The sequence below is a fragment of the Gorilla gorilla genome, chromosome 15 (genome assembly GCF_029281585.2).
Source record: "Gorilla gorilla gorilla isolate KB3781 chromosome 15, NHGRI_mGorGor1-v2.1_pri, whole genome shotgun sequence".
Lineage (NCBI taxonomy): Eukaryota > Metazoa > Chordata > Mammalia > Primates > Hominidae > Gorilla > Gorilla gorilla.
In genome coordinates, this window is record NC_073239.2 from 36,329,599 (window position 1) to 36,352,092 (window position 22,494).

At 46.3% G+C, this 22,494-nt stretch overlaps 3 protein-coding genes across 5 annotated transcripts; 1 reads left to right on the plus strand and 2 right to left on the minus strand.

Moving 5' to 3' along the window:
* Positions 1 to 524: 524 nt before the first annotated feature.
* On the minus strand, positions 525 to 8,806 carry PNP (purine nucleoside phosphorylase). Its single transcript, XM_019009585.4, has 6 exons — positions 8,104 to 8,806; positions 5,136 to 5,305; positions 3,038 to 3,141; positions 2,666 to 2,841; positions 2,362 to 2,552; positions 525 to 1,230 (listed from the first exon to the last, which is right to left on the minus strand). The coding sequence occupies exons 1-6, from the start codon at positions 8,112 to 8,114 to the stop codon at positions 1,013 to 1,015; spliced, it is 870 nt and encodes a 289-aa protein (XP_018865130.1). The 5' UTR covers positions 8,115 to 8,806; the 3' UTR covers positions 525 to 1,012.
* A 7,204-nt stretch (positions 8,807 to 16,010) lies between these two features.
* On the plus strand, positions 16,011 to 19,802 carry PIP4P1 (phosphatidylinositol-4,5-bisphosphate 4-phosphatase 1). 2 transcript variants are annotated; one of them, XM_004054824.4, is made up of 7 exons: positions 16,011 to 16,498; positions 16,816 to 17,006; positions 17,363 to 17,469; positions 17,928 to 18,033; positions 18,221 to 18,273; positions 18,365 to 18,455; positions 18,958 to 19,802. In XM_004054824.4, exons 1-7 carry the CDS (start codon positions 16,336 to 16,338, stop codon positions 19,099 to 19,101), a joined length of 855 nt encoding a protein of 284 aa, XP_004054872.1. In that variant the 5' UTR covers positions 16,011 to 16,335; the 3' UTR covers positions 19,102 to 19,802. The 2 variants fall into 2 exon arrangements, with proteins under 2 accessions (XP_004054872.1, XP_004054871.1); XM_004054823.4 differs by having other exon boundaries at positions 16,015 to 16,477.
* A 93-nt stretch (positions 19,803 to 19,895) lies between these two features.
* APEX1 (apurinic/apyrimidinic endodeoxyribonuclease 1) lies at positions 19,896 to 22,466 on the minus strand. 2 transcript variants are annotated; one of them, XM_004054820.5, is made up of 5 exons: positions 22,304 to 22,466; positions 21,939 to 22,064; positions 21,541 to 21,728; positions 20,802 to 20,994; positions 19,896 to 20,671 (listed from the first exon to the last, which is right to left on the minus strand). In XM_004054820.5, the coding sequence occupies exons 2-5, from the start codon at positions 21,994 to 21,996 to the stop codon at positions 20,154 to 20,156; spliced, it is 957 nt and encodes a 318-aa protein (XP_004054868.2). In that variant the 5' UTR covers positions 21,997 to 22,064; positions 22,304 to 22,466; the 3' UTR covers positions 19,896 to 20,153. The 2 variants fall into 2 exon arrangements, with proteins under 2 accessions (XP_004054868.2, XP_004054867.2); XM_004054819.5 differs by having other exon boundaries at positions 22,248 to 22,466.
* Positions 22,467 to 22,494: the final 28 nt, after the last annotated feature.

Genomic DNA, 22,494 nt, shown 5'->3' on the forward strand with positions numbered 1-22,494 from the left:
CACGGGTTTGCCTGGGGCTGGCAGCAATCCAGTCAACAGTGGAGTGGCTGGCAGCAGAGAAAAGTATTTGCCACTGCCTTGCCAGCATGGAGTGAATGGAGAGTGTGACTGCAGATGTTAGAGAAGAGTAGGAGAGAAAAGGCAAACAAGAGGAAATATAATTAGGGCTTTGGTAAGGAAGTGGGAACTAAGGAAGAGGCTAATCAGTGAACTAATTCAGATATGATCAAATAAACAGGAAATGAAACAATCAGAAGGCAAGGGAGAGGCAGGACCAGCCTGACGGAAGTGGCCATCAAGTGCCAGAAGTTAACTTTTCCTTACCATCTCATAACCTCTTTCCACCTCATCTTTCATCATTTTGCCCTTCTTCATCCTTTGCTGCACTCACATACTATCTCATCTCAGTTCCTAACTACTTGTCTGAGAAGCAGATAGTCACACAAGACATGCGATCTCACATCCTTTCATGTCAGTCTTGGTCTGTGCCCCAGCCCCATACCAAGTTACACAAAAAAATGAAATTATTTCATCATTCTCTTTATTCTGAGAACATTATGACATTAAATAAAATCCAAGAGGTATTGGATTAGTCCTTGTTTGGTCTCTGGTGATTTACATAAGGCAGAACTGAGCCCCTCGGAATGTATTATCTCAAAGAGCTAGTAGCAGCTACTATGCAAAGTTCTAAGGCCCAAGTCAAATCCTGGGCATCTCCACAGATGTGTGGTAGGGCATGGGCTCCAGCTCTTGTGTAAGAAAGAACAGGAATAAGAACAGCTTTATTTTGCAGCGCCAAGGTCTCACTATGCTCACACCTGTAATTCCAGCTTTGAGAAGAGGATCTGGCACCAGAAGGGTCTGGTAGAAGAAAGTGGGAAAGGTGAAGGACAGGAATCTTTTCCTTTCTGCTACAACCTAAGGACAGAGGCACATGACTCCAGCAAGGGGCCAAAGAAGGTAGCAGCTACTTGGATCTTGTGTGGGAGATGTCAGACGACTCCAAGGCAGGTCAACTGGCTTTGTCAGGGAGTGGAATGCTGGCCATAAGAACGGAGACAAACTGTTCCAATTTCTGTGCAGCTTGTTTGCCAGCTGCTAATACTTCTTCATGGTTGGCCTTCTCCAGGCTTTCATAATCCATGATGACCTTGTTAGTGATGAGTGAGAAGCCAAAGACTCGAAGTCCACAGTGCCGTGCAACGATAACTTCTGGTACTGTACTCATGCCTGATAGTGAGAAACATGGAAACCAACTGTCAGGATCCTCAAATAACTCTTTTCCTTGCCCTTTAGCCTCACGTTCAACAAGAATTAAAAATCTCAAAAAACATCCAAAGATGGCCGGGTGCAGTGGTTCACACCTGTAATCCCAGTACATTGGGAGGCCAAGGAAGGAGGATGTCTTGAGCCAGGGAGTTTGAGACCAGCCTGGGCAACATAAAGAGACTTTGGCTCAAAAAATAAATAAAATTAGCCAGGTGTGGTAGTGTACGCCTGTGGTCCCCATTACTCAGGAGGCTGAGGTGGGAGGATTGTTTGAGCCCAGGCAGTCAGAACTGTAGTGAGCTAGAGATGGTGCCACTGCACTCCAACCTTGGCAACAGAGCAAGGCCCCACCTAAAACAAATCCAAAGAAGCAGCTAAATTATCTTCTGTATTGCCTAAAATAAATACACATTTCTTAAAATTACCAATACAATCCTACATTTCTATATTTGTGGCAATTTTGAACTCAATCCTAATGATACAGTTCCATCTTCCAGCTAGAGGTACAGAAGGTGGCTATAGTGAATTTTTTAGAATTCTTAGAAACAGTCATCAAATTGGCCAGGCACAGTGCATCGCACCTGTAATGCCAGCGCTTTAGGAGGCCAAGATGGGCGGATTACCTGAGGTCGCGAGTTCAAGGACCAGCCTGGCCAACATGGTGAAACCTTGTCTCTACTAAAAATACAAAAATTAACTGGGCGTGGCGGCACACGTCTGTAATCCCAGCTACTTGGGAGGCTGAGGCATGAGAATTGCTTGAACCTGGGAGGCGGAGGTTGCAGTGAGCCGAGATCATGCCACTGCACTCCAGCCTGGGCAACAGAGCGACACTCCGTCTCAAAAAACAGTCATCAAATCATGGATAGATCATTCATTAGCACTGCAGCTGTTAACCTCTTGGTGCTTCGTAGGGAGATTTGATGCTACACCAAATCTCACCAGTTTGTATTTCAATAAGTCAGTTTAATTCACCCTTCCCTGAAATCAGATCCTCTCAGTCCAATGAGGCCTGTTATTTCCTACTCCTTCCCCTTCCCATTTTGCTCAACCCCTCCCTCTTCAAGCTTCCAGCCAAATTCCCCTTCTCACCTACAGCGTCTGCTCCCAGCTTCTGCAGCACACGACATTCTGCCACAGTCTCAAAGCTGGGGCCTGCCACCATCACATAGGTGCCTTCCTGTAGCTCACGTTGCTCCCCCATTTGTTTCCAGGTACTGAGAGCCCTCTGCCTCATAGTCCGGTCGTAGGCATCAGACATGGCAGGGAAACGATCTCCAAACCTAGGACACAGGTTGAATTATCTCACATAAACGGAATTTTAAAAATTCTCCCACAGCTCCTAGAGAAGTCTTTAAATCCTACCCACCTAAAAAAAACGGAGTAACATACATACCTTTCATCATTGGGCCCTCTGAGAGGGTTCTGACCACTGAAACCAGGTAGGTTGATATGGTCACGGATCAGCATGATATCTCCAACCTCAAACTTGGGGTTCAGCCCTCCTGCTGCATTGGTGACTACCAGGGTGTCCACACCCAGAAGGTGGAAAACCCTCACTGGGAATGTCACCTTCGAAGCAAAAGATCAGAAAAAAATTTACAAAATTTCATTAATTCAGCTACACTGAAATGCATGACATACATCGTGAAAGAAAGGAAGGAGAGGACCAAAAATCCACCTAGCCCAGATAGCTAGGTAGCGAAAGAGGCTAGATAGTTCTCTCCTGCCTCTTCCAGATCCAACCGGGCCTATCCCCCTGAATTACCTTCCAGAGTGGGTACCCTTCATACATGTGGAACCTGCCCTGCATCATCACACAGGCCCTGCCATTCAGGAACCCAAACACCAGTCGGCCAGCATGACCTGGCACTGTATACAAAACAGAAAGAGAAATGAATGGGATTATATTTTCATGCAACACATATCCATTGAGCACCTACTGTGAGTTACTCGCTCTGCTCAAAATGTTAGGTTGTAATTAAGTAAAAGACTCATTATTATCTCTGCTTTCAGAAAGTTTAAGTCTGGTGAGAGAGCCATGCATTACTCATAATTATACAAATACAACCCGAGATTAGAGATATGGGGTGTGTTCAGCATGTTCAGCATGAACACACAAAGAAGGAAGGGCTTTTTAAAGAAATTTCAAGATAATACAAGCCATACTGCCAGAGAGTAAAAAGTGAGCAAAAAAAAGTAGATACTCAGAAATGGAAGATTAAATACTACATGTTCTCACTTATAAGTGGGAACCAAATGTGTACGTATGGACTTACAGAGTGAAATAATAGACACTGGGGACTCGGAAAGGTGAGAAAGTGGGATGGGGATGAGGGATGAGAAATTACCTAATAAGTACAACGTTCACTGCTCAGGTGATGGTTACACTAAAGCACAGACTTCACCACTATGCAGTATATCCATATAACAAAACTGCATTGTACCCCTGTAAATCTATAAAAATTACAATTAAAAATAGGCCAGGTGCGGTGCCTCACACCTGTAGTCCCAGCACTTTGGGAGCTCAAGACAGGCGGATCAAGAGGCCAGGAGTTCAAGACCACCCTGGCCAACATGGTGAAACCTCATCTCTACTAAAAATACAAAAATTAGCCAGGTGTGGTGGCGCACGCCTGTAATCCCAGCTACTCGGGAGGCTGAGGTGGGAGAATCTCTTGAACTTGGGAGGTGGAGGTTGCAGTGAGCCGAGATCACAACACTACACTCGAGCCTGGGTGACAGAGCGAGACTGTTTCAAAATAAAGTGAGTACAGTGAATGCAGTAATTATAGACCTCTTCAAATTTTTCAAAGTTCTCAAAACATGTATTCTTATCTATTGCCCTAACTTAATTACCTGCCTCCTCAGTCCAGCAAGCAAGCTCATAGTATACTTACTCTGGCTTCTTAAAGAAGAGGCTACTGAACAAGGGGGAAAGAATTTGAACGCTTGCAAGTCTCTTTCCTTATGACCCACGGAACAGTCCTATGGGAACACATGCCCATGGAGGGGTGCGTGGGAGTGCAAAGATAACTCCCCACAGACATAACAGCCATTATTACCATTTCTTTTATCTGGCAGTCTCTTCTAATAGACGGCCAACCTATCCCTTAGGGAATGGGAGAGGGACCAGAACCAAGAGGAAGAGCTGAGAAATTCTCAAAGATAGAGGAGCTTATGCAAAAAAACAAAACAAAACAAAAACAGTAATAAAGTTGACAAAGGAAACCCAAGTGGAGTATAAAAAATAAACATGTTGATAAGCTTAAAAAAACTAAGCCACTTATCATTTAATGCAGTGCCCTTCGCACTGGGGGTAGGAGTGGCCAGTGGAGCCAGCGTCACTACTATCTCCCTTAGAGAAGTATGCCCTTCACACACCCTCTGTTAATATTTCCCTCACCTTCTCCCTCTGCTCTCCCAGTCTTGTGTCAAAGAGTTTTAAAAAATAGCTATTAAAGGTCTTTTCCTGCTGACAGGTCTTAAAAAAATTCTTAACTCTCCAGGGAAAAGAAGATAGAAATCTTAAAAATTAATAAATAAACCAACAGAAGTTAGTTATTTGAGACATTACGTAAACCAAATAAACAACCCTTGCCCTTTACTTGGCCCCTGTCACCTGGCCCTCTTCCGAGTCTTAGCCTCAGTCCACTGACACACACATGCCCTGTCTCTTATGGGATGTCTGCTAGAGGAATCTCCTAAAGTCACTCTCACTCATGGTGGGCTTTTCTCCTCTCTTACAACATTTGTCTTCAGTGAAATGCTAGGTCAAGGAGTAGAAACACTGGCCTCCTTGGTTGTGTTCCACAGAATTCCAAGAACATCCCTCAGTCCCATTCCCCACTTTCGCTTGCCAGTACCTGTACTTCGGGGAAAGTTGGGGATTTCACTGTAGTCAAAGATCTGGGCCTGAGTTAATTTATCAGTCAGACCTCCTAATCCAGAACCACAGATTACTGCAACTTGAGGTCGGTGCTTAGTGTGAGACAGAAGCCATTCTGCAGTGTTCTTATAATCTTCATATGTGTATCTGGGGGAGAAAAAATATCAAGGTGAATTCTGCTCCCATTCCAAGGGCATCACAGACAAACGACCTTCGGTGCAAAAAGGCTGGCAGGTATACCGAGGCAGCAGGGACGGAGAAGCTGGCACAGAGGGAAAGGCTATACTATGCTCTCCCATCTACTCAGCCACCCTTCTTTCTGAATCAAGCCCACTACAAGTCTGATATGAAACTACCTCCATTCTAGAGCCTGGCAAAAGTTAATAAAGCCTGTTTCTACTAACAGACCCAACTCCAGTGTTGGATACACTGAACACTGGCAAGCTGCATACTTATCCTTATGACAAAGGTTTAGAGAGGAAGGGGCCAGAGTCTACAGGGAAGTGCAAGGAAATAATCAAATTAGGGAGGGTAAAAGGGCTTGGCCAGGAGGGAGCCCAAGAAGAGTACTCAAAATGGGATTAAGCCCTTCCTGAGGGTGGTGCCCACCTAGTAAAATCCCCCTTATTACCTTACCTATTCCCCAAAGACATTCAAAATGTAATTAAGACCAACTACTATGAAGGCAGAGAGAAACTCAAATTTCCTTTTGAACCCTCATCCCTCCAGTTCCTTCCTCAGCCAAAGACTTAAGGGCTTCATTTGTTTTTTGTTTTAACCAATAAAACACAATGGGAACACCCCTGGTAGAGGTCTACGTGCCATTCTTAGCTCCCTGGATCACAAGGGGGTTAATTCCAGACAAAAAACTAGATAAACTGCTGTACAAAAAAGCAGACCCAGTCCACAGTACTGGTTGTCAAAGGTTAAACCAGGACTACACAAATTCTCAGCTGAAGCTTGTTAGAAAAACAGATTCTGGCACTCCAGCCTGGTGACAGAGTGAGACCCTATATAAAAAACAAACAAACAAAAAAAACACAAAAAACCCCCACAAAAAACAGATTCTGAAGCCCATGTAATTTTGATTTTAAAACCAGGTTTAGGGGCTGGGCGCGGTGGCTCATGCCTGTAATCCCAGCACTTTGGGAGGCCGAGGTGGGCGGATCACGAGGTCAGGAGATCGAGACCATCCCTGACCTTTAGTAGAGATGAAACCCCGTCTCTACTAAAAATACCAAAAAAAAAAAAAAAAAAAAATTAGCCGGGCGTGGTGGCGGGCGCCTGTAGTCCCAGCTACACGGGAGGCTGAGGCAGGAGAATGGTGTGAACCCGGGAGGCAGAGGCTGCAGTGAGCCAAGATCGCTCCACTGCACTCCAGCCTGGGAGACAGAGCGAGACTCTGACTCCAAAATAAATAAATAAAAATAAAATAAAACCAGGTTTAGGAATTGCTGGTCTGGAGGGAAGCAGAATTCAACCTAGATTCTAGTCCCAATATTGTCTTTTTAGGCATGTAATTTGTGCTTTAAATTATTTTCTCAGGTATAAACAAGGGATGTAAATTGGCCCCATCTACCTTATAGGCTCAATCTGAAAATGAATTGAATACTTGCTAACAACCTCCAAAGACCTATGGCTCTGTTACACAAAGTATTTGAACCTTTCTCCTGCTTTCCACCTGCCTGTGGTCTTCTTCCTGTCCTTCCGCCTCCCTGCCTCCTCCCAGTTTCCTTTCTCTCCACCGAGGATCTTTGCTCTTCAGAAACCTAAGGGCACTTACCCAGAACCCCTACACTAGCAAGAATCAACCCGTGTTACTTTTCTCCCAGTTCCAAGTCCAGTTCTCTCACATCCATCTGGGAAGACCAAACGTTGCTTTCAGAGGCGGCAATGAGGTGTGACAGAGCTGAACATAACTAACCAAGCTTTCACAGGAAATTTTTTACTTCGAAAGCAGAGCCCGGGAAACCAGACATGATTGCACAATACACCAGGCTACCCTCAGGGAAGCAGTTGGATCAGGTAGGTTGGGGGCTGGTCAACGGAGCCACAGGACAATGGAGAGAAGCAATTAAGATGGTAAAATGTTAATCAAATGGCATCCTCAAAAGGTGCAAAGGAAATGAATGTGTGAAGCTGCCGCCACATGGCATGTCTAGCTACATCTCATAGCACTTCCTCATTGGCTATCAGTTCCCGCAAGAACACCCTGGCTCCCTGGGCATCCAAAAGCAACTGTGATGCCTAATGCAGGTCACTTGGACTGGGATATCCAGGACCCAAGCCGAGAGAAGAGTTTTCAAAGGCGTGGGGTGGGGGAAGTGAGCAGAGGAGTGTTGCTCAGTTCGGTGACTGATTTCCGTCTCCACTTAGCAGTCAGTTCCCACCGAGTTAATCATACTTCCAGTCTGGAAGGAAGGGAGGAGTGCAACTGGCAAAGGAGGTCAGTAATCTTGCCTCTAAAGGAGGAACTCCGAATTTGAGCACCAAAAGTACCTCGCAGCTTTACCCAGACCCACCCAGACCCTAGCATGGGAATTTATGAAGAGCGCAGGGGGTGAGGAGACCTCCTCCTGGTATGGAGTGAGGGATATATACATATACTCACTCTCCACTTGTTCCCCTAACACACACACGGAGACACACAACGGCTGCTTTTACGGAGTAGCTTAGACCGCACCGACCTGTCCCCTTCCTGCTCCGGTGGCGCCACCCCAGCTCGATCCGCGTGCGTCCCTGCCCGCGCTGGCTGCCGCATGACTCTGCCGCCTTGCTCCCGACACTAGGCTCAGTGCCAGGCCTCTCTGCATCCCCTGGGCGCTCGCTCCCTCCCCCAGCTCCCCCAGCTCCCTCTGGGCCCAGTGTGCCCACTGTGCCAGGTTCCCGGGTCTCACAGCACCTGCCCCTCCCCAAGGGTCCTGCGGGCCTGGTGCCCTCCTCACCCGTTCTCCATGGTCTCGCAGACGCCCTCTCGATGAGCCTGCTCCGGTGTGCTCCGATCCGCTCCGATCCGCTCGGATCCGCTCCGCTATACTGAACTGAGCAAGGCTGCCGGGTCTGGTTCGCACAGTTGGCTCACTGTTCTAGGCTCTGGCTTATATCCCTTGCCCTGGAGTCCCCAGCCAATGGCAAGCGAGCACGCGGGCCGGCCCTGTCTCCATGGTGACACACCCTAATTCAATCGGCTGAACCTGGGCTGTAAACCTAATCAGAGTTCCTCCCAGCCCTAAACCTTCTCCCCCGGGGCGGGCGCGGGGAGCCGGAGCGCACCCAGCATTTCATCTCCGTACCCATTCCAGTCCGCAGGGCAGGAGTTCCCAGCAAGAAGGCCTACGCGGAAATAGGGCTAGAAGTAGGGAGGAGAGCCCCCAGCCCTCTCCTTGCAACCTCATTCCAGCTGTGTCAATAGCAAACCGTGAGAGATTCAAAAAGGAAAAATTTCATACCTTAGATTGTACAACCCCAGAATAAAAATGAAGTTTTTATTCTGTGTGAGTTGCTGTTATGTGTCTGAGTTGCTCCCTGGACAAGGGAAGCTGGGTCGCCCCTGGCAACAGTGCTAACTTGGAGGATACAGGGTTTAGGAGAGCACATCCAGGCCCAGACCGGGAGAATAAAAAGTTCTCAGGCAAGAATTCCGGGGTCCTAGATGCCGACAGAAAGGATAAGGATGGATTTGGTGGGTAGGGACACAGATAATCCCTTGATCTGCGCAATATTGATCCAAGCAATTCAGGTAACTAGAGGACTCCTCCCACGAAGAAAATTCTGCTATCAGAATACAGGGGTACCAGAATATAACATAAATAGCGTGTCTTTGGTAGAATACAACTATTTCTTCTGCCCACATTTATAATTTAATTTTTACATTTAATTTACATTTTTACATTAAATTTACATTTAATTTTTAATTTAAAAAATTAAAAAAATTTATATATAAAGGCCAGGCGCGGTGGCTCACGCCGGTAATCCCAGCACTTTGGGAGGCCGAGGTGGGTGGATCACCTGAGGTCAGGTGTCGGAGACCAGCCTGGCCAACAAGGCAAAACCCCATCTGTACTAAAAATACAAAAAATTAGCTGGGCGTGGTGGCAGGCGCCTGTAATCCCAGCTACTTGGGAGGCTGAGGCAGGGAGAATGGCTTGAACCCGGGAGGTGGAGGTTGCAGTGAGCTGAGATCACACCATTGCACTCCAGCCTGGGCAACAGAGTGAGTAGCTGGTTCCTGAGAACTTACTAGCACTTTGAAAATAACAATGCACACAAATTGAAAAAAAAATTTCATTCTTAAATAACCACAAACAGTTACTTATGGGATATGTACATCTGTTTGGCACTACTCAACTTCTCACATGCAGGAATCCAATGCTGCCACCCTCATTTTCTGTTCCATGCTGATTTTTACACAGTACTTTTTTTTTTTTACTTAATACTTAATTTTTATCAGAGGGACCTTCTAAAACCATCTTTTGTAAAGATATGTTGTCTTTATATATATATATTTTTTTGAGACAGGGTTTCACTCTGTAACCCAGGCTGGAGTACAGTGGCATGATCTTGCCTCACTGCAATCTCTGCCGCCTGGGTTTCAGCCATTCTTTTGCCTCAGCCTCCTGAGTAGCTGGAATTACAGGTGCCTGCCACCATGCCTGGCTAATTTTTGTATTTTTAGTAGAGATGGTGTTTTGCCATATTGGCCAAGTTGGCCTTGAACTCCTGACTTCAATTGATCTGCCCGCCTCGGCCTCTCAAAGTGCTGAGAGTATAGGCATGGGCTACCACATCCGGCCAGATATATTGTCATCGAAAGGAATGTAGCACAATCTAATGTTCCAACTGTGAATCACCTCAAGTTAATAGGTCACACAGTGTTTAAGAAATATAAAATATTGCTGTGTTTCCTTTGAAAATTAAAAATATTCCACAATACCCTTGTGAGCTTGTACTTTGGCACAGAGTTTGGGAACCATGGCCCCAGTCACTCCATGCCACCTCATTCCTGAATCTATGTAGTGTAAATGAATGGCCTCTAATAAAACTACCTGTGTATGAATGCCATCTTCACCCCTTATTTACTCGTGTGATTCTAGGCAAGTAAAATTCTTATTAGGCTTCAATTTTTTCATCTGTAAAATAGCAATAATCGTACTATTTTTGCAAGGATTATACAGAATACCTTTTACATGTTTAGGTAAATGCCTGGCTATATAATAAGCACACATTAAATGCTGGCTATTATTATTAATCTCCATTGTCTCTTTCTCTTTTGTTCTTTCTAGACTCACCTAACCATAAATTGAATCAAAATAAAAACTAGAGGTATATCCAGCCTATCAATACTAATGAATCCCACACTGTTCAAAACAGAAGGCACTAGCCATGTGTGGCTATTTAAAAGTAATAAAATTAATTAAGATGAAATATAATAAAAATAATTCAGTTACCTAACCATACTAATTACATTGTAACTTCTCTATAGCCACATGTGGTTAGTGGCTACCATATTGCATAGCATAATTACGTTTTTATGCTAGAGCACAGCACTGCTCTTATCTTTTCTAGTCACTGCTACCTTGTATCCACATAAAAGAAACTGGAACTGTGCTTTATTATTTACTTTTAGGGTAAAAGAGTTCCTGTAGCATTCCTATAGACAGGAACCAGACAATCATCAGTCTTAGGGTGATTAGAGTTCATTAATGCCTTATTACCTTTTCTTCTATCTTCTCATCACTTCTATCTTCAGAGGGACTCCTTGTCCAGGAACATACTTAGTAACACACTTACCCTCCACCCGCAAGATCAAGGGAACTAAAAAAAAGTGGCAGGAATAGGTTCTAAGTCACTCAGTATTGCCTTGTGGAACATATTTTATTCCTGCCCTCTCAACTGAGATCTCTTATTCTCTCTAGATCACAAGCTAAATATGCGGTTTTAAAAATATCTATCCCTGGCCAGGCACAGTGCCTCAGACCTGTAATCCCAGCACTTTGGGAGGCCAAGACAGGAGGATTACTTGAGCCCAGGAGTTTGAGACCAGCCTGAGCAACATGGTGAAGTCCCACCTCTACAAAAAATACAAAAATTAGCCAGGTGTGGTGGCATCTGTGGTCCCAGCTACTAGGGAGGCTGAGGCAGGAGAATCACCCGAGCCCAGGAAGTCAAGGCTGCGGTGAGCTGTGATGGCGCCACTGCACTCCAGTCTGAGTGACAGAGTGAGACCCTATCTCAAAAAATAAAATAAAATATCTACTCCCCTTATCACCATAATCTTTGGTCTTCCATTTTCTCCAATTACTGAAATTAAAACATTTTAGGGTTTTTCCCTGTTTTTTTTTTTTTGTTGTTGTTGTTGTTTGTTTGTTTGTTTTTAGATAGGGTCTCGCTCTGCCACCCAGGCTGGAGTATTATAGTGGCTCAACCTCAGCTCACTGCAGCCTCAATCTCCTAGGCTCAAGCGATCCTCTTTCCTCTGCCTCCCAAGTAGCTAGGACTATAGGCACGCACCACCGCATTCGCCTATTTTTTATTTTTATTTTTTTAGAGATGGGGTATCTTCATGTTGCCCAGGCTGGTCTCAAACTCCTGGGCTCAAGTGATCCTCCCACCTCAGCCTCCCAAAGTACTGGGATTATGGGCATGAACTACCACATCCAGTCCTTCTCTTTCTGTTATAGGGATCACTTTTATTTCTCTTTTCCAAGAGTGAGACTTTCATCTGTGCCTCACTCAGTGGCAGGAAGAACAGAGCAGAGATAAAGGACTGGCCTACCACCCTCTATTCCAAAGACCTTGGCTCCTAGAAAGGGAAGCCAGGAATTCCCTAAAGGAAAGAGCAAAGAACTGAGGCCCAGGAAGAGCAAGGAGCACAAGGGAGCAAAGTCCCAGTGTAATTAACGTAAATTAATTCTTTAAAACCAGGTCACACCCTACCCAATCCCACCCAACCCCCGGCAAACTACCCCTCGTCTTAGTTAACTCACTCTGCACATTACCAGAAACTTTCTGTGCCTTTGAAATGCAGTAAGGGATTGTGTTGTTTTCACACAGGTGGTAAATTACCACTTCAGGAAAGAGGAAAAAAGAAATAGGGCATGTGGAATATGTGAAAAAAAAGAAATCAGATTGGGACACTTTGGGTCATTGAAGCCAAGCAGATGTTTTTCACCCCATCCTCTGGCCATGTACTGTACTAGTTATCACTTTGTTGGAAATCTAAAGAAAAAAATGCTTTGAAATCTTCACAGTGTCTTTATATTCTATTATATAACACACTGAAGTGTGTTCCCCCAAATTCTTATGTTGACGCTCTAACCCTCATTGTGACTAAATTTGGAGAAAAGTCCCTTAAAAAGGTAATTAAGTTTAAATGAGGTCATAATGGTGGGGCCACAATCCAATAAGACTGTTGTTCTCATAAGAAGAGAGGCCAGGCAGAGTGGTGCTCACCTGTAATCCCAGCACTTGGACACCAAAGCAAGAGGATCACTTGAGCCCAGGAGTTAGAGACCAATGACCAGCCTGGGCAACATAGTGAGACCCTGTCTCTACAAAAAATTAAAATATTAGCTAGGCATGGTGGCATGCACCTGTCATCCCAGCTACTTGGGAGACTGAGGTGGCAGGATTGCTTGTGCCCAGGAGTTCAAGGCCGCCATAGACTATGACTGCACCACTGCACTCCTGCCTGGGTGACAGAGTGAGACCCTGTTTCTTAAAGCACGGAAAAAGAAGAGAAAGAGGAAGAGAAAGCAAAAATGTGTGAGGAGAAAAGGCCATTTATGCCACAGTGAGAAGGTGGCCATCTGTAAGCTAAGGAGAGAAGCCTCAGGAGAAAGCAAACCTGCCAATATCTTGATCTTGGGCTTCCAGACTCCAGAGCTGTGAGAAAATAAATGTTTGTCGTTTATGCTATCTGTAGTGTTTTTTATGTCCTAGCAAATTAATACACCTCAATAGCCTAACTGTTCTCAATCTAAGTGAGAAGATCCCACCCCATAGGTAAAAATCAGGCAATACCTGAGACACTCAATATTTACCAGAGATAATATTAAAATGACTTATCTGTATAATACAGGTACCAACCAATCAGAACCAATGGCGCCATAAACAACCAATGCCAGCCACCCTGTAGTGCCCCAGCTGAATATCCTCCCTACTTGCAACTGCAGCTAACAATATTGTTCAGTACCCAGCAAATTTATCCCAAGATGGGGCTTAAGTTACTTCATTAGTTAATTAGAGAGCCATCTATCAAGCAGCTTCTATGTTCTAGGCATTTAGCATAAAAGGGGGCTCATCCCAAGCACCTTCTCTCTGCCACTTCTGTGCTTCTGCCCCTTTCAATCTACCTATCAAATTATTTGGATGTAAAATATTAGATCATAAGTCAGAAGACGGGGATTTAGAGCTCCATTTCAATCTGTCACTTAGCTTAAATGACTCCAGTTTACACAGCCTGTTTCCACATCTGTAAAATAAAGATATAGTCTTGCCTTCCCTGTCCATATCACAGTGGGTTCTGAAATAAAATGAATATAATTATGAATGTGCTTTATTGGCCGGGCACAGTGGCTCACGCCTGTAATCCCAGCACTTTGGGAGGCCGAGGCGGGTGAATCACGAGTTCAAGAGATGGAGACCATCCTGGCCAACATGGTGAAACCCCATCTCTACTAAAAATACAAAAATTAGCTGGGTGTGGTGGCACACACTTGTAATCTCAACTACTCGGGAGGCTGAGGCAGGAGAATCGCTTGATCCCGGGAGGTGGGCAGAGATCACACCACTGCACTCCAGCTTGGCAACAGAGTGAGACTCTGTCTCAAAAAAAAAAAAAAATGCTTTATTAACTGTGAGCAAGTTCTAAATATTATGATTACTTTTTGCATTTTTCTGCCTATTGATCTACTAAACACAGAGCTCAGATCCTAGTTATCCATGCACAATACTCATTTTTCTTTATGTTTTAGAAGTTGTCTCTGGCTGCTCTAGCTAGAAGTGATCTCTTCTTTTCTTGAACTTGAATTACATTGTTTAATTCTTTTATTATGAAGCATGTGCTGTATCATGAATTTCTAGTATTGATATTTTTCCATGTAATAAAATACTAGTGCTGATTTTTTTTTTTTTTTTGAGACAGGATCTTGCTCTGTTGCCCAGGTTGAGATCATGGCTCATTGTAACCTTGAACTCCTGGGCTCAAGCAATCCTCCACCTCAGCCTCCCAAAACACCGGGATTACAGGCATGAGCCACCACTCCTGACCTGATATGTTATACTGTCAATGTTTACACTATTCTGTCTCCCTACCCAGAGTGTAAGCTTTTTTAAGGAGTGTCTTTCACAAAGTGTAGATATTTAAAAAATATTTTTAGGACAGTTTTTGGAATATATGTGTAACTAGGGCGCAAATAATGGATCCTACTCCAACCCCAGACAATGCTTGAGCGTCTGTGTGCCACAAACAGCAGAAAAAGCAGCAGACTGGCCTCCCTCTATGGAGCTGCAACCTCTTCCCTATTTTGTATCTGGAGCTTCCTTACTTCTTTAAGTGTCCGTTAGGGGCTCTTATCTAACTGGTCGAAGGTTACTAGCTTCCAAGTAGAAGTTGGCCTGAGAAAACCCTGTCTAAAAAAATCAGGACCTAGGTGAAGTCTCCAGCCCCTGTAGCAGCCAAGTGCTGGGACATCTGCAGTTCCTTTGTTATTACATATTTGGGGCTGGCTGTACTTTCTTTGATGCACTTCCTTTCTTAGTGGAGAGTCTGCTAGCCAGACTGATAATGGACCTCCTCGGGGTTTATTGTTTTTATCAATTCCTTGTTGCTTCCCATATTTAAAGCAGTCCCAGTTTGGGCTATGACTTGGGAAAAAATCCAGGTGTGGTTCAGGCGCCCATAAAGACCACACGAGACTTCAGGTAGGGGAGGAGGCACTGCCCCTTTGCTGGAAGCAAAGTTGAGACAGGTCTAAAGACTGTCCCATCTGTCAAATAAGGTGACGAAAATAACCTTGTATTTGATTAATGCAATCTACAAACTTGTGCGTATGTTAAAGGTTGGTGGTCATAAAATTGAGTAAAAGCACGGTGGCTTGTCCCTGTAGTCCCAGCTACTGGGAAGGCTTAGGCGGGAGATCAAACTCAGGAGTTTGAGTCCAGCATAGGCAAGACCCCATCTCTATTGAATTTTTTTTTTTTTTTTTTTTAGTAAAACGATGAAATCTTCTAGTAGTGGAGACACTAATGAAAAGATAATTTAACAATTTGATCAGCAATGGGGAAAGACGGGGCTCTGTAAGGACAGCTTCCAGGAAAACCCAGTCTTGTGTCCTGTCCTGAAAGTAACTCCAGCAACAAAGGCTGGAGGGATAATCTTAACTTTTTAATCCATTTCCTTCTGGTACATCATTACTCTGACTTTTTAAAGGTACTTCTTTGAGTAGAACAGCTAACTTTGTCTACCGTTCCCCACCGTCCATTTTCTCCCCGCTCAGAAGATCCCAAGCTTCCGCACTCCTTTATTGCACCCGCCCAGCCTCCTTTAAAATGCATAAGCCACGCCCCCATGTTCTGGCGCTAAGTTCGGGCCAATGCAGTTGCGCCGCTAGGATCACAGGACGAAAGAAGGAAAGTCACCAGCCAATAGGAAACCAGCTATAACGCAAAGCCGGAGAAAAGTGTTTTAGTGGTGTCTTTGAACCAATGAGGAGCAGAGCAACAGGGACCGTGCAGCTTCCAGAAACACGTGACCAGTTGAGCAGACGCAGCCTAGCCCTACCTCCTGGTCTGGAGGTAGCGCGATGGGCGTCGCTCCCAATAGCTTGCAGAACCTCTAGTCACGTGCAGGTTTTGCAAGCCCAGCAGCATCTGGCAGGTCATGTGACAGTTGACGTTTGTGCGTCGCTCCCCAGTGGAAAAGGAGAGCTGCCTTCACAGGACCAGGAATTGGTTTATCTACGCGAATAATAGCATGACCCGGGCGGGGATAGCCTATCACGTGCTGCTAGACGGAACGGGGCGGGGCAGGCCACTGGTTGCGGAGTGAGCTGGGCGCGCGGCGCGCAGGCGCCCTGGGGACCCGGTAGCGGCGGTGGCGGTGGCGGTGGCTGCGGCGACGGCAGAGGCGAAGGGAGCCGGATCGCCGACCTGAGCGGGAGGCGGCGGTGGCGGCCATGGCGGCAGATGGAGAGCGTTCCCCGCTGCTGTCTGAGCCCATTGACGGTGGCGCGGGCGGCAACGGTTTAGTGGGGCCCGGCGGGAGTGGGGCTGGGCCCGGGGGAGGCCTGACCCCCTCCGCACCACCGTACGGAGCCGGTAAACATGCCCCGCCCCAGGGTAAGCCGGGGCGGGTCCGAGGTGCTCCCCGGGGTACTCTGAAAGCCGGGGAGGGGGCGGGACCGAGGGCGGAGGCGGGTCCCAGTCGCTAGGTGCGGGACTGCTGCACCTGTGACTGGGCGAGGCTTCCTTCCCTCCGTAATCGCGACCACAGCCTAGGGACGGAAGGGGGTTCTGAGCAACCTGATAGAAGTGCCAATTATGAGAAGCCCTCCGAGCTTGGTCAGAGGGTTGAAGATCAGAAAGACTTCCCTACCACCGTGGAGCATCAGTGGGGGTGTAAGTGATCCCAGCCCTTCTATTTGCTTCCTCTCCAGCATTTCCCCCGTTTCCCGAGGGGCATCCAGCCGTGTTGCCTGGGGAGGACCCACCCCCCTATTCACCCTTAACTAGCCCGGACAGTGGGAGTGCCCCTATGATCACCTGCCGAGTCTGCCAATCTCTCATCAACGTGGAAGGCAAGATGCATCAGCATGTAGTCAAATGTGGTGTCTGCAATGAAGCCACCGTGAGTTATACATATCTATGAAATGGGCCCTGTTTCCTGGATCCTCTTTCTGATGTCTTGGTTCTAGACCCTGACCTTCCGGCTGTTAGCCAAGTGCTCTTGATGATACCCAGGTTTCAGTTCCAGGTGTCTCACACAGCCATTTCCCCAGAAGCCACTCACCAAAGCTAATGTTCACTTTCTCTCACTTTCACACCTAGCCTAGTTCCTATTTGCAAATCTCATGATATAGTCTTTCTTTTATTTCTCCTTCCTGGCTAGCACCTTATTTTTCTGATCTCATAAAGTGTTTTTGGAGGGAAGTGGAGGGGATTGGGATTAGAGGTTTGCTTGCTGATGACCCTATTATTCTCTAGCCAATCAAGAATGCACCCCCAGGGAAAAAATATGTTCGATGCCCCTGTAACTGTCTCCTTATCTGCAAAGTGACATCCCAACGGATTGCATGCCCTCGGCCCTACTGGTAAGAGGCATAAGGTGGGGAAGGGCCTAAGTGGGGAACTGGAAAGTCAAAAAAGGATGAGCGTATACAAAGAATGTAAAGGTGAGAGAGCCTAGTGTTTATTTAGGAGAAAAGGCATTGAAGCATGTGCCTCAGGAATGTTATAGCTGTCTTTCTCATTTCTCAATAAAAATATTGAGATGAAATGATGTCGTTTCGGAGAATAGAGAGCCTTGGGGACTGGGTGTGTTATCCTGAGGTCGGAGGGGAATTGGGGACCCGAAGTTTAAACAGTGCTCTTTCTTTCTCAAGGATTCTTGAGGGTATACAGTTGGGGGACAGAGTATCTTAAGTACAGAGAAGTCGAGTGACTTAATAGACAGGGAGTGGGGGATGTGAAACAGGGACTGTGAAGATTTTTAGGATTAAACATTTTTCAAACACAAGTTTGAAAATACAAGTCTTTTTCTTTTGTATAGCAAAAGAATCATCAACCTGGGGCCTGTGCATCCCGGACCTCTGAGTCCAGAACCCCAACCCATGGGTGTCAGGGTTATCTGTGGACATTGCAAGAATACTTTTCTGGTGAGGAAGGGGTATTGGGAAGGGGAGGGGAAAGGAGACTAAGAGTCATTTCGAGTATATTTCTTAGAGTAATGGTAATGACCCCTGAAAGGTCTGTCCTATGGGAACATGTTCTGCATCCCCACCCCAAGGTTCTCATTGAGGGGGACCCTGCTTGTGCTATTATTTTCGTTTTCTTTCTCCATAGTGGACAGAGTTCACAGACCGCACCTTGGCACGTTGTCCTCACTGCAGGAAAGTGTAAGTGATTAGGGATTGAGCTGGTTATTGATGTATGGAGTAAAAACTATAAGGCCATAGAAAGCATCCATTTCTATTTCCCTCCCCACAGGTCATCTATTGGGCGCAGATACCCACGTAAGAGATGTATCTGCTGCTTCTTGCTTGGCTTGCTTTTGGCAGTCACTGCCACTGGCCTTGCCGTGAGTACCCTTGCCCCAACCTCTTTCATTCTGCAGCCTCATCTCCATAGGCTAAGATTTGGGAAATTGCTACCCTAAAAAAAAGTGGAAGAAACTTGGGGGACTAGTTTGTTTTGTTTTAAGATATGGATGAGCTAAAGTGCAAAGTGGCTGATCAAACAGACTTTATTACTACTAAAAGAGTGAAAAACAGCCTTCCTTTCTCTGTAGGATGAGGATAGGACAGTGAAATTCTTAATTTAAGAGTTGCTATTTGCAAACCTGGCTCAGTTGTCAGATATTAAGAAAAACTGAGATACAGTGTGGGATGGGATGAGTATGTTACACCTAAGGGAAGGGAGCTGATCAGCTCTGCCTTTAAGAAGGTCCCTGAGGGTGGCTACATGTGGATAAGGAACAAGGACTGAAGCGTGAGTTATTACTGTTCTTAGAACTAATAGGAGGTAGTGGAGACCAACATTAACCCCATCTTTCTTTTCTTCTCCCTCCTTATCTTCATCAGTTTGGCACATGGAAGCATGCACGGCGATATGGAGGCATCTATGCAGCCTGGGCATTTGTCATCCTGTTGGCTGTGCTGTGTTTGGGCCGGGCCCTTTATTGGGCCTGTATGAAGGTCAGCCACCCTGTCCAGAACTTCTCCTGAGCCTGATGACCCACAGACTGTGCCTGGCCCCTCCCTGGTGGGGACAGTGACACTACGAAGGGACCTGGGGTAGTTAAAGGCTCCCGGGGCTTCTATAAGGAAGCCAAGCAGCTGCCTTCCTTTTCCCTGGGGAGAGGTAGGAAGGAACCAGGCCCTCACTTAGGTTTGGAGGGGCAGATAAGAGCACTGCTGACCATCTGCTTTCCTCCAAGGGTTGCTGTGTCTAGGGTGAAGTAGGCAAAACGTTGCCCTTAAAACTGGGCCCTAAAGACGGTTCCAGCCTTGTCCTTCCTGTGTGCTCCCTGAGAGCCATTCCTGTCCCTTACACATTCCAGGGCAGGGTGGGGGTGGGTAGCCCTGGGGGTTCCCCTCCCTCTTGTGCACCATTAGGACTTTGCTGCTGCTATTGCACTTCACCAGAGGTTGGCTCTGGCCTCAGTACCCTCAGTCTCCTCTCCCCACATTGTGTCCTGTGGGGGTGGGGTCAGCCGCTGCTCTGTACAGAACCACAGGAACTGATGTGTATATAACTATTTAATGTGGGATATGTTCCCCTATTCCTGTATTTCCCTTAATTCCTCCTCCCGACTTTTTTTACCCCCCCAGTTGCAGTATTTAACTGGGCTGGGTAGGGTTGCTCAGTCTTTGGGGGAGGTTAGGGGCTTATCCTGTGCTTGTAAATAAATAAGGTCATGACTCTACGCTTTTTCAGTTGTTAACTTGTGTGCATGAAAATATGAGGAGGAAGGGAATGTGTAGCCCCACGAAGGGGTAAGACACGAAGACAGCAAGGCTGAAACTATGGCTCTTTATTTTCATGTGGATAATTCAAACAAAGTCATTAGTAGTCTTTGTTCAATTTTTTTTTAAAAACAAAAAACCCTCAAATAAAAAATCTTGGGCTTAAAAGAACTCTATCACAGGAGCCTGGTTGGAGGATTCCTAGTTTTATACATGAGAAATAGAATGCAGATTTCTCTGAAGAGTGTTTAAAGAAGGAATGGTAGTTGAGGGGGCTTATTTCCCAGGCTCAAAGTGATTTAGGGGTGGTGTCACAGTGCTAGGTATAGGGTGATAGGACAGTGATCACTGCCGAGGGCCTTGGAACGGATCTTGCTGTCACACAATGCAGGTAACAGAGAGTGGGACAACAAAAAGTAATCAAGGCGCCAACCAACATTCTTGGATCGAGCATTCATCATGTAAGTCCAAAAGGTGTAGGCATAGGGTGTGTTGGGGTAGAGGTGCCTAAAGCTGTCAGCCAGTGGCACAGCCTGCAGTAATTCCCCGAAGCCTTGGCGCTCTTGTGGCGTGAAGCCAGCATTCTTTTTGTTTCCCTTGGGGTTGCGAAGGTCAATTTCTTCATGTGCCACATTGAGGTCTCCACACAGCACAAGGGGCTTTCGGGAAGCCAGGCCCTTCAGGAACCTGCGAAAGGCTTCATCCCAGCGCTGCCGGTACTCCAGTCGTACCAGACCTCGGCCTGCATTAGGTACATATGCTGTTACCAGCACAAACGAGTCAAATTCAGCCACAATCACCCGGCCTTCCTGATCATGCTCCTCCTCACCTACAGAAATGAAACAGAATTAGCATAAAAAACTATAAGAAAAGGGAAAGCAATCAAGAGGTGAGGCAGAGATAGAGAATTAGCAATTGGTTTTGAAGAGTTCAGGCGTTAGGCATCAATAGGGTCTCACCTATGCCGTAAGAAACTTTGAGTGGGCACTGGCGGGAAAGCAGGCCCACGCCACTGTACCCTTCCTTGTCGGAAGGAGCTGACCAGTATTGATAAGAGAGTCCAGGCAGCTCCTGAAGTTCAGCTGGTAGTTTGTTCTCTGAACATTTGGTCTCTTGAAGGCACAGTATATCTGGGGCTTCTTCCTTTACCCACTGTAAGTGAAAAGAAAGGTGGAAAACGTATTATCAATTCAGCAGAACATTTATTGAATAATCTATATGCTAAGTCATAGATACGCATGGGTTAAGCAGTCTCTTGGCCTAAGGAGTTCGAGTCAAGCAGCACAATATTCAAACAATTCTAAGCTAGATAAATGAAAACAAATATAGAGAGGTAAGAAAGTCTTACATGCTATGCTAAGGAGATGTGTTTTTTCTATAGGCAGTGGATAGCAAGCTAAGATTTTTAAGCTATGGTTAATGGAATGGAGGACATGCTGAAGATAAAATGGAGGAAGTATAGTGAAGAGGTTTTTGCAACATTCTGGAAAGAGGAGAGAAGATTAAGAAAGAAAATGGCAATGGAAGTGAAGGAACAGACATTTAGGGAATACAACTGGCAAGACTGGGGAAGCCCCACAGAAAACTGCGGGCAGGAGAAAAATAAAACAGCCTGAAGGCTAAACGGAGAAAAGGGGTGACTAAACCCTAAGACCATTCAATACTAAAAAATGTCTCTTCCCCTCAAATTCCACTCACATCTAATCCTTTCTTCTTAATCCAGGCTCGAAGCCCATCCACATTCCAAGAGCAGATCTTGAGTGTGGCAGGTTTGCCACTGGGTGAGGTTTTCTGATCTGGGGGGTCCTCATACAGGGCTGGGCCCTCTCCTGCTGCCTCTTTGTCATTTTTCTTTGCGGCCGTCTTACTCTTCTTGGCCTCTGGCTCTATAAAATGAGTAATATATACTGACAAAAAGCTGGTGGTTTCCAACTGCGATCCGGCGTTAACTATAGACCCAACGAAAGCCTACGGTTCCTGCGACTTCTTCACAAACCCCTGTAAAAATGAGTCGGCCCGTACTTACCGTACATCAAGGGAATGACAAACACCCCCGCCGCAGCTTCTAGGAAGAAGGGCTGATTTCATTCCCTTACCTGTCTTGAGCTCATCCCCGTCTTCTGCCACCGCTCCCTTTTTCCCACGCTTCGGCATTCCCGTAACGAACGCCCTTGGGCAGCTGTACCGCGTCACCCACCGAAGCAATATTTTTACCGCGTTGCCTACAGACGCAAAGAAATCATGAACCCAGCTAAGGCTGGGGAGAAGACTCCTCCCAAGAGCGTACCCGCATCAGGTCCCGCCTTTCAAACCATGTTATCTCTAAATCCTTTCCCCGCCTCCGTGCATCATAGGCCCTTCAGCCCCTCACCCACGAAACTAGAGCATTTCATAGTGCCTTGTACCCTACTCGCGAAATCTGTCCTCCAGCCAATTGAGGATCTTAATTAAGGGTCCTGACCCAAGCTTGCCGTTCAGACTGCCAGCGAAGCCCCTCTTATGAGCAAAAGAGCAACCCCGTATCTGCACCGGCCCGATGGCAGCCTAGCTCCTCCTAACCCGAGCACAAAGAAGGGTGCACGCTGAGCCCCCACGTGGGTAGCGGACCTGGTCACGTGATCAGAGGCATGCTTTTCGTGGCCGAAGAATACG